The 11,210-nt window shown below is 49.0% G+C and overlaps 1 protein-coding gene across 1 annotated transcript in view; it reads right to left on the bottom strand.

Annotated features, from left to right (window-relative positions):
• Positions 1–579: 579 nt before the first annotated feature.
• FSTL1 (follistatin like 1) overlaps positions 580–11,210 on the bottom strand; it is a 51,091-nt gene continuing 40,460 nt past the window's right edge. Inside the window, exons 6-11 of the mRNA XM_061454232.1 lie at positions 10,340–10,470; positions 7,968–8,086; positions 7,109–7,221; positions 5,806–5,916; positions 4,029–4,126; positions 580–3,781 (exon numbers count right to left, since the gene is read on the bottom strand). Coding sequence (XP_061310216.1) covers positions 3,737–3,781; positions 4,029–4,126; positions 5,806–5,916; positions 7,109–7,221; positions 7,968–8,086; positions 10,340–10,470 — 617 coding nt within the window. The 3' untranslated portion in view covers positions 580–3,736. The remainder of the gene's footprint in view (positions 3,782–4,028; positions 4,127–5,805; positions 5,917–7,108; positions 7,222–7,967; positions 8,087–10,339; positions 10,471–11,210) is intronic.

The following is an 11,210-nucleotide window of genomic DNA, read 5'->3' as shown; positions in this document are numbered from 1 at the left end:
TCAAGCTGCAGCAGGGCAGGTTTAGATGGAGATGAGGAACAATTCTTTCCCCAGAGGGTGCTCAGGCATTGGAACAGGCTGCCCAGGGCACCGCTGGAGTCATCATCCCTGAAGTGTTCACACATCGTGTAGACAAGGCCCTCGGTGACACGGGATAGTGGTGGCCTTGGCACTTGGTTTGACTTTCCATCAGCAGCATGACCCTACTGCATGTTCATCTTGTCATCACATCACACACAGAGAACTTCCCGGACTTTCTTTCCCAACACCACAGGTGGAGCATGTACTGGTGGAGGGAATGGTGATATTGAAAGGATTATGGAGCTACCTGATGCCAGTGCAAGGCTGAGAAGCAGGAGTCATGTCTGCTGGCTTTATTTCCACTGCTGGCTCACCACACGATAGCAACTTTCCACTTCTCTCTGCTCTACCTCAGTTTCTCCAGCTATAAAACAGAGAGGGTTGTGTCTCACGCTTGTCAGGCACATTGAGATGCATGTATAAATGTGCAAAAAGATAACTGATTGTTTTTTTTAAGGAAAAGGAAGAAGTTGGTTTAGAGAAAAAACCCAAAACGTGTTCTTTTTTAACTTGTGTTTCATTTATTTGGCAGTAATATCCAACCCCCCCACTTCAAACAAATTACAAAATCAAGTAAAATAAGTGCACTAAGGAAACCTACAGAATACTGATAAACTTCACACACAAACAGGAGGGAAGATAGAGGGAGGAGTGGGATTTGCTTGTTTGTGGCTTAAATTTGGCTTTTTGGGAAAGAAAAAAAACCCCAAAGCCTTCCCTGTCCCTTGCAGTCTGTACAGCCACTGTCCCAGAGGGCAGAACCCTGCACTTCTTTCCCCAGCAGCCAAACCACCCTGTCCAAGTCAGCAGCAGGGTACAGGCTGGGCATCACTCACCTAATGGCAGCCCATGAGATATTTCCATCCCCTTTGGGTATCGCAGTCCTTGGAACTGGCATCACTTTCCACAGCTGTGCTTCCTTTTGAGGGCTCAAAGATGAAGCAGCTCTGCAGGTAGCAGCTCTTTCTGTGGAGGCACATTTGCTGTACTACTGCCCTGCATCCCCCAGGATATGTGGCATGGCTTGTCAGAGAGCTCAGCCAGCCCATCCCTCTGCCTTCAGTGCAAGTAAAACCTCTGTAAACCTTAACTGCAGCACCCACCCCTCCAGCTGCCCCCAGCAGCCATCCTCAGGAGCACACATCCACAGGGGACAGAAAGGGGACTGGACAACGTATCACATAATGCAGCCTACAGCAGCTCTTCAGCCATGGACTATCCTCCCCTTCCTGCACATGCTCTGGTTCTCGCAGTTGGAGATATTCCTGACTGGACAGTAAGGTGTTATCCCCATCCAGGGAAAGCCTTTAAGGCAAGCTGTTGTGTTTTCTCTAAGGCACTTTAATGATCCAAGCTGGAAGGAAGTGAGTTGGGAGGCACAACCTACCTTTCAGAGCAGGGTAGGAATAAAGCAAAATGGTTATTATCAATGTTCCTGTGACTCCAGATCCAGCATATGAAGCTCTTTTGCTCATGCTGTTGGGGAGGAGAGAGGGTATGGCTAACAGATGCTCCTATTCCAACGTCCACTTCTTCCAGTGCCACAGGAACAGACAATGACTCCATCCCAGCACAGCATTGTTCACATCACCCTCAGCTTCTGCAGACATGTTCTCCTACCTTCCCAGGTGACAGCTTCACAAACCCACACCCTCATGGGAAAAGAACCAGCCCCCTTCTGTATTATGCCAAAACCTCTGTGCACGGTGGGGTAGATTATGATTCTCACTGGAAATGTGGCGCTGTGCCCGACTCAATGGAAATTCTCTGGGTTCACATAATGGAAACAGCTCAAAGACCAGAGAGCCTTTAATAAATCTGGCTCATGGGCAAGACCCCAGGAGGGATGAAGCGTTCTTTTCCTACATTTGCTAGGTACCAGCTCATTCTTCCTTTCCAAGGAAAACACTGTGCAAACACAGGGAGGTTGGGACAGAAGTCCTGCTGATCTTCACTCAAGCAGAACATTCTTTTGCAGATGCAAGTGGAGTTTCGCTTGAGCAAGCACTGGGAACTGCAAGACACCTGGCAACAACTGCTGAGGCTGCTCACAAACAGGAAGATGGAAGTTACAAGCAGTCATCTCAGGGTACCTGCAACTACTTGGGGTGCACAGCAGGGCAAGAAGGGAACATGGAAAATGGATGTTGAGGTGTATGAGCATATGAAGTACATTTGACAACAGCAGGAGGAAATCACCTGGGCTTGAGGCTACAGAGGTGATTGTCAACAAAACAGCATTTCACTTGTATCTAGGACCAATGCTGAGAAACAGGTCAGACAAAAACCCATAAAGAGGTATGAGGGTGGTCAAAGATGGTCTGATGGAAGACGCTGTGATATGTGTCAGTTATGAGGCTTCCAGCCCTGACTTCAATCTCAGACCTGGAATCAAAGAAAAATGCTGCTGCTTTGCCTCAGAAGGAAATGGAAAGCCCAAGATGATGGCTAAGAGCCCAGACTCCAACTAAACAGTTTTCTATGTAGTTAAGATACCCAACTAATGGGATTGCCCGTTCCCTCTGTGTCTAGACTGCCTGGCACTTCCCTTTGGGCAATTTAGAGAGATATGAGCACGGACTTTGAGCACACGGTCAATGCTAGCTAAGGGAGCAAGAGCTAGAGAGCTGCAGTGTCAATACATGCCTGGTGAAACTAATTACAGCCAGCCCTGTCTCTTTGTCCCAATGAGGGACATTGGTGTCCTCAGCTGAGAAATACTCTGTAGTGCAGGGCTGACAAGTTCCTCATGGTGTTGGCAGTGGCTGAGTGCAGTGCGATACAAACTGTGCATGGGCATTACAGCACTGTCAATAACAAAAACCCACAGGCTGGGTTTCCTTGAAAGATCTACAGCTACGAAACATATAAAATCTGGATTACTACCATAGGAAATAAAGTAATAAAAAACCCAAAACAAAACAAAAGGGGGAGTCAGCATGTGAATGTGCTAAGGAAAAAACAAATGATAGCACCTCTAAGGAGGGGGTAGGGAGAGTAAGAGTGAGATGAGGTCAAAAGGAACCATGTTGTGTTGGAGCCCACAATGTATTGGAGGAGCTGCTGGGGACAGTCTGGTGGAAAGCAAGGAGGAACATGCTGGAGGCATGCCAGCAGCATGGCACCACATCTTCCAGGTGTCACACCAGGCTGACCAGCTTTGAGGAGCTCGAATCAAAGGGGACGGCAAGCAGGGCAAGGTCCTTGGCTAATGATGCCCTGCAGCACATGTGCTCAGCCACAAAACTGCCAGGCCTGTATTTCTGAAGCCAAGGCTGGTGTTGACAATTGAAGACACCCTCTTCCATCCAGCACTGACCTCCGTCCTTTCCCCAGATCCAGGGGAACAAGAAATCCCTGTTGGCTCTTGGAGGGAGCAGCTGTCTGCTCTGGGAAAAGGTCCCAGAGGCTGCTTTAAGTCCCTCCCAGCCTTCCCTCCCAGGCCCCAGCAATGAAGCTCCCTGAACAGTTGGGCTCTGCTCCCCTTCCCTGGCCCCATTCTCTGTGTATTACAAAACAAATAACCCATCGCTATACAATGTAAATATCTGTGACTGGGCAACCGTAGCACAGACTTGTGCATACTGAGATCAGCACTGGAGGAACGGTGGCAGGTTGGGCCCATCCTCCTGGGCTCCTCCGGTTTGGAGGCCCCTTACATCTCCTTGGTGCTCATTCTCTTGGTCTTCTCAGCTGTCTCCTAGAGAAGGAGAGCACAAAAGTGAACCTCTGCATTGACCAGGAGGCTGGCAGTGCACTGAAGCCTTTAGTTCATCCACAGGCAGTGCCAACACTGGCTTATACCTTAAAAGCCTCACACCTGTATTTGTCCCCACAGGCAACAGAGATCCCTCTTGCAAGAAAAGGCTCTAAGAGATAGAAGCAGAGGGAACCCCTCTAGCAAGGAGAGACTTAGTGCAAGCAGACCTTCCCAGCCTCATGCTAACCTGATGCTTCTGCAGTTCCTGAATGTATCTAGCCAGCTCCTCCTCAGTCAAGTCTTCATCAGGTCGCTGTCTCTGAGCAGTCACCTTCTCATTCTTCCCTGCAAACAGAAATGGAGTTTACTGTAATCACAAATAGGGGATGCAAATTTCAGAGGCTGCACCATGTAGAACAAAAAGAGGCAGGCTGGCCACAGCATACCCCAAGCTTAGGAAGGCTCTGCTGGAGGAAGCCATGGGTTGGCTTCTTAGAAAGAGAATGGGCTAATGGGCTTTGTGGCTGCCTGGGACTTTCGTACCTGGATATCCAGTCTGTCCCCATCTCTCCCTCCCACAAATAATAAAACCATAAGGAAGAGACTGAATACTGCTTAAAAGAAGCACCTATAATTAGTTCAAACATCTCGGCCTCTTACAGGCAACAAATGGAAGGTCAGTGCTACCCAAGTACAACTGATGCCTAATGAGGAGGTAATTTTGCTCAAAGAAGATGCAACTTGCTGATGTATCTGATCTGATTCTTTGGTTTCAATATCCTTCTAACAATAGCCTCTAAGCCCTCTGCTGCTCTGACATGGGCATAAAGTCAAGCAATTGTTGTCCCATTGTATGCTTCCACCATGGATGCAGGGAACAAAGTAGGTATCAACACCCAGTGTCCCGTAGCAACTCTGAAGGTTGTTTCTGGGGAGGCAACAAAAAGAGCCGCTCATTCAGTTACTTATCCTCTGAAACCTATCCACAGCTCCTCTGGCAGCTCTGTAAGTATTAATTACAATTATCTTTTTGAAGTGAGTTCCTAATGCCACAGCCAAGCGTGAGCTGAGGTCATCTGGAAGCCGCTACTGCAGAAGCCAAGATAATCATAAAAGAAACTCTGTACATACTTACTGCTGTTCCCCCCTCTCCTACTCTGCCCAAGCTACTGACTATAGACCTGAACTAATGGACTGCTGACAGCTCCCATACAGCACCGAAAACGAAGCTCATGCAAAGGCCTGGTTCTAGGGAAGGAGGCCAGAAAAATGCAGCACAGTGCTGGGATGGTGGATGTGGCTCCTTGAAAGGACCTGGATATTTCCCAACACTTTCCACTGGCCCAGGACCATCTGTGAGAAGGCAAAGCAGAGAGCTGTTGTTCACAACCCCTCCACGACTTCTCTCAATCATAACATGGCTGTGAAAGTTTAAGAAGGGTCTTCCAAAGCAAGAACAAAGAACCCTGCCCTGCTACAAACATCACCTCCCTTCATCTCCGTCACCATTATTTTCTTCTACAGTTTTTATGGCATGAAGTGCTTTCCTGGCACTACTGGATGAAGTCTCCTATCTTCCCTTTGGAGCAAGACAGGACCCCTAGCTCCTGCTCTACAGATACCACAAACACAGGCACAGTGAGGATACACAGGAAAGCTAAGTTGCTCACACCTTACTTGTCTGGTTGCAAACAGTGACCTATTTGGTCTGTGCATGATCCAAGCCAGCTGGATGCAGAGCAGCTCATCTGAAAGACTAGGTGCTCAATTTTCACACCCCCAAACCCAAACTACAAATGCCAGCAGCACTGCCCCCAAGCCAGTTACACACTGTCTGACCTCCAGAACAGAACCAGCTTGGGTTTAGCCAGTGTGGAGCACGGGAGGGTGATGCAGAAGCCACCCATATTGAAGCTGAGGGAAAGCTGGAGAGAGAATCAATCTGGGTAGCTGGTGCTCTCAGAAAGATAGAAAGCAAAAATGCCTTTTGTACAAAACCAAAGGCAGTGTGAGAGCATACAGACCCTCGCATGTCATCGCAGTGCACACCCAGTTCCCACAGGCACAGACACAGCGGTTGCACTCCACCTGGGTCTCTGCTCCATCCTCATAGGATTCATCTTCCAGGGCACACTCTAGAGAGGCACAAAACAAGGGCAGTGGTTGTGAGACAGCAAGCATGCTGAAGACAATGTACTTTGGAGATGCCTTGCGAGAGAAGAGCGAGGTTTTGGAGGAGGCCTTCCTTTCCCTAACCACCCAAAGTTTCCTAATGATTAAAATATTCCTGCTGAGTTTGATGTGTGCAATCGGCCAAAAATAATTTGGGAAAGTCAAACGGTTCAGTTTGCTTCTTCAAAAGAACATGTTTCAGTTTCTCAATTCCAAGTGAAATCTCAGTATTGGATTTGTTTGAATCTCCTTATCTGTTATTATATAGAAAAGAGCCTCCAGAGTGGAAGTTCTGGTTACTCTGAAACAATTTCTGTTCTGGGTAGGAAGAAGTTAGTTGGGGAAATGATCTGTATATCTGCTGTTGTCCTGAGAAAGGAAGGAACAAAAATACTGCTCATTTCAGCTCAGATTTCTTCTCACAGCTCTTGTGTATGTTTAAGTCAAGGCCTCAAAGCACTCAAGGGCCCACATGATGTTAAGTGAAAAGCAGCTGATGATTCTTCTTGGGGAGAATCATTCCTAGCTTCTCACTGAAATAGGCAACAGAGGGTTCAATTTAATAATCCCTAGGAAGCATAGTCTCTGTCTGCTCTTCCACTCCATCCTGCAGCGGGATGTAAATGTGGCACCTTTGAACCAGCACCCCCTGAGGAGACGATCAGATGAATGGCTAGGCACGCCTGGTCAGGTGCCTTCACGTGAACTGTGGCACTAAGCAGGATTGGGAAGGATAATGAACTTTGAGATGTTCATCAAGGAGGCTCTCTGTGTGAGAGGCAGAACATAGCAGGACTTTGGTCTGGTCCTACTTTCCTGCACTATCCAGACATGAACTCCTCACATCATTTATCTCCGCACTATTAAATACATGCCTTGACCTTCCCAGCATACCGTATCCGTTTGACCTATACTCTTGCTTCTAAAATCAAAACCTTTTTCACCACAAGAGCTGCGCAAGTTCTGGGACAGAAAAAACAGTACTTTGGACAATGCAGGGACAAGGGGTGCTGTTGGATCAGAGGTACGCATGTATCAACATTGTCTCTGGGAGCAGATTACAGCACCTGATGTTTGGCCCAAAGCTGGTCTCTCTTCCTTCCTCCACCCCCCAGGACCCCTTGGTTCCCCCCAGCATAAGTGAGGCATTCCTACTTTTCTCTGGTGGGTTGAAGGATGGGCTGAGGCACTTGAGAAATTCATTGAAGCTGAGCTTCCAGTCAGCATTTTCATCTGACAGCTCGATGAGGGCATCCACGCAGAGTCCCCTGAAAGGAAACACAGAGGCATGTTCTGCACAGGGCCGGGACTAGGCTTTTCCCTGCTCTACTGGCTTCAGTGTAGAGAGGAGTAAAACCAGGAACTATGCAGGCTCCAAGCTGCCTGGCAGAAGTGGCTCTGTAAGGAAAGCTCACTGGATACAGACAAAAGAAAAATAGCCAGAAAATACTCTGCTGAAGGGATGGGAAGTGGGGGGATATTCGGAACAGCAGGAATAGGACCCTGTTGACATTGATGTGCTGTCACATGAGCAGAGATGCAAGCACAGCATAACCACAAGCAGCCTGTTCTCATTGTCTCGCACACAGTGGCACACACACAGAAATAGGGAAGCCTCTCAAACTGCATTTGCATGTGCTCTAACTGCAGGCTGCCAATGAGCTGGGTTTTCTTCCTTGCACTGAATCTAACTATCAGGCAAAAGGCGAGTGAAATCCACTGCAGAAGTAATTTATTAGGAGATAAAAGAGATGACAAATTTTCTGCTCCCCAGCTCACCTTCTGGTTGCACACCTACCAGATTTAAGGCAGGAGAGGGTTGGAATATGAGCCTAATGCAAAGGGTAGGGGTGGGACTGCTCTTTGTGGTGCTATTCACGCCTAATTAAGTGAAAAACCACTTCATATGGAGTTACCTTTGTTAGTGCAAGCCCTAACTGATACAACTTTCCATAAGGGGGTTTTCATGCCCCTTCTACCATGTCTGTCCCACTGGCCCTCCTGGCACCCTGACCTGAGCAGCTTGTTGGTCTCCTGGTCCATGTAGGTGGTGATGTTGACAGCAGTCTCATTCTGTTCCACAAACTTCAAGAATTCAGTGGAGTCCAAGCGAGAGTCACCATTGTCAAAGCTCTGCGGGGAAAGAGGAAGATGTAAGAGGGTCTGCATTATCAGTTCAGGGTACCCCTTCCTTCTCCCTCCTAGCCTAGTGAAATTGATTGAATCATCCCTGTTTTGCACAAAGAACAGAGGCTCAGAGAAAAGCAGCAACATATCCATACTAGCATCAAAACCAGGGGACATGATCTGAGTCATGCTCTCACCGATAAGCTACACCGTCTCTCATTCACCTCCTGCTGCTTGATTTATGGCTCTAACCCTATTTCTTCTCTTTGTTCCAGCCACCTCTTAGCCTTCTTATACACCTCCTGCCTTAAAACAGACCAGTTGCATTCAAGGAGGTGTCAGCTTCCCAGTATGTGTAAATCCAAAGCAGTGCCTGGACTCTGACAGTGACAGAAGGGAAAAATCACAGGAAGCAATATTTTTGCTGATCCTAAAGAAGGAACAATTTAAAGCACCAGCACAACAACTTGCCACCAACTTCTTCAGGTCCTGACAGGGCTCCTGGCACTGAAGAGCAGGATTTGTAACCCTGAAATCCTGGCTGTACTCCCAAAGAAGTAATTGCATTTTGTCTTCCTGTCTGGAGAGGTCACAGCGCAGTGCAGGGCACCCAGCAGGAACTGCTGGACCCCCACAGAAACAGCTGCATTGCAGTGAGGGGAAAATGAATTCTGCATGCAGACCGCTGCTGGCTGACTTCTGCTGTCTGCCTTGGCTCCTCATGCAGTGCTTCCAGGGATGCTGGGAGAAACATTGCCTGTTGTTACCTCTATGTGGTTCATACGTAGGGCTAGGAAAATGACTCTGTGCGTTGCAGGCTGTGTAACTGCTCCACTAACACATCAACTTCTACTGGGAGTAGCTGAAGCCACTACTCCTTGTGAAAGTGGCTATGGTTCTCTTACTGACCCACACTCAGTTAAGCTGGTTTTCTTGCCTTTCAGTGCTATGGTCTGCACTTATGTGTCTCCCCCCACACGCCAAGACCCTCCAGAACAGAGCAGCTTCCTACTACTGGCCTCATTCCTCTTGAAGTAACATCCTTCCTGGTCATGGCCTGCCTGCTAGACAACCCGCATCCCAGTGATCCACACAAGTCAGGTTTCCAGGAGGGAAACAGCTTAATGCTGCACCTACAAACCTCCCCATCAAGGAAAACAGGGAAAAGCCTCATGTCATCTTTCTGCCTCCAGTGTTTATTACCTGCAGGGCAGGAGGCAGGCCATTTGCAGGGTGGGCATTAACCCATGGCTGGGCACAGCAAACCCGCACTGGTGACACAAATGCTGGCTGGGGTGCCTGAGGCAGTGGGCCACAAGCAGGTTTCCACACACAGAGCAGCGTTAATGGCTACAAAGGCAAAGATGCTCCCTGGGGTACAGGGACCAGCTCCTCTGTGTCACCAGGGAGTACCATTGCCATGGCAAATTTGCTTGCAGTGTGAACTCCTGTCAGGCACCATTAATCACTCGCTGTCAACAGCTCATGATTTAAACACTCTCCCCCTTTCCCCACCTGCTCCTCCAGCTCCATCCTGAATGCTCTGAAGTCTTTATCAGGAGCCAGGCGTGAGAGGGAGGGATAAGGCATGCATGTGGCAGGAGCATAGGAGAAGCGTGTGATCACAAAAGGGGTGGGGATGGGCTGAGGGCCAAACTGACAGGAAGGAAGGAAGAGGAATGGGATTATTACAGGGCCCAAGACTTACAGGCAGCTCCTCTCTCTCTGCAGAGCACTCAGGAGCTGCCAGCTCTTAGCCACAACTGGGCCACACTCCTTGCAAGCAAATATCCCCCTTGAAGCTTTCCAGCATTCCCTATCCCCACCTCAACATGGCCTTGGAACTGTGTGGAACAAAGGACTGGCGGCCCCTTTCCCCAGCTTCCTGCTCCTTCTACATGCATTTCCAACACTTTCACTCAGCTTTTCTTCCTCTGACTGTCTTTTGTCCCCCAAGATCAGTTTTTCTCTCCCGTGTCACAGCACACCTGGCCTACCCTCCTCCTTTTCCCTGGGCAAGTCAGACATCAGGAGCCAGGGATGCTCCAGGTCTGGGTTGTCATGCAGCCGTGACAGTGGCTCTGTCAGCAGCTGCTGCTGTAACACATCACGCTGTAAGACATACAGGACCTCTCTGGCCCCCATCTTGACAGGCACATCACACCCTGGAGAATTTTGGGAGGAGAGAATGGCAGCTGTTTTGCAGTGACAGGGCAAGAAATGTTCTCTGGCCACCGAGGCAGGCGCTGCTCTACTTGCCTTGAAATACTTGTCCAGGACTTCGCTGTAGTTGCTGCCCTTGGAAAACCAGCCATCAGGGATAATCTCAGCTTCCAGCCACTGGATGACGCGGCGACGGAGCTCATCCCTGTCCGACTGGTAGCAGACAACTGCAACGGGAGAAGGCGCAGCAGAAAAAAAAAGCAAAGGTGAGAGGAGTGAAGCTTGCAATGAGACCATGACTCGAAAACCAAAGCCAGCCAGCCAGCCCTGATGGCAGTCTGCAGGCCCTCTGTCCACCTGGGAGGTGCTCCACTCCCGGCTCAAAGCCCAGGTGCCATGTGCTGAGCGGCAGATGGGCTGTGGGTGACACCGTGTGGCAAGGCCACAAAACAACACCCCTACCAAAGCTCTTCTGCCTTCCAGTCCCTGAAGCTTGTGGAAGAAGAACCCAGAGCTGACTCATCGTTGTGTCCAGGCTTCCCGATGCCGTGCAGAACAGGCATTAGCCCGTCAACCATCAAACACCAAACCCTCTATCCTCTGCAGCAGCAAGGACTAGACTGAGCAAGCTTGAACTGCAGGGCCTACAGTCTCAGGAGATTTCATCTCTTCAAAGCCCAGACTTGCCCACTCTGATTGGAAATGAGAAGGGGGTCAAGTCTGGCTTGTTCACAGTGCTTTCCAGTCACAGGTTTCTTTAGGTGGGTATCACTTTGTGTGTTAGTACCAAACTATGCATTTAAGGCAAAACTGAAAGGCTAAATCCTGCTTCTATGAGTGTCAGTGGAGCCAGAAGGGGAATCAGCGTGCGTTCATGTCACACTAAGGATCTCCTTCTGAATCCAGTGAGTACAATCAGATGAAAACCAGATGGAGAAATAGAAAACAAAACAAGTAGACATTCTCC

This window comes from Pezoporus flaviventris, unplaced genomic scaffold, assembly GCF_033815535.1.
Source record: "Pezoporus flaviventris isolate CSIRO_AGI_PZ_B2104156 unplaced genomic scaffold, CSIRO_AGI_Pfla_v1 ptg000015l, whole genome shotgun sequence".
In the NCBI taxonomy this organism is placed as follows: Eukaryota; Metazoa; Chordata; class Aves; order Psittaciformes; family Psittacidae; genus Pezoporus; species Pezoporus flaviventris.
This window is presented reverse-complemented; position numbering and strand designations above follow the sequence as displayed.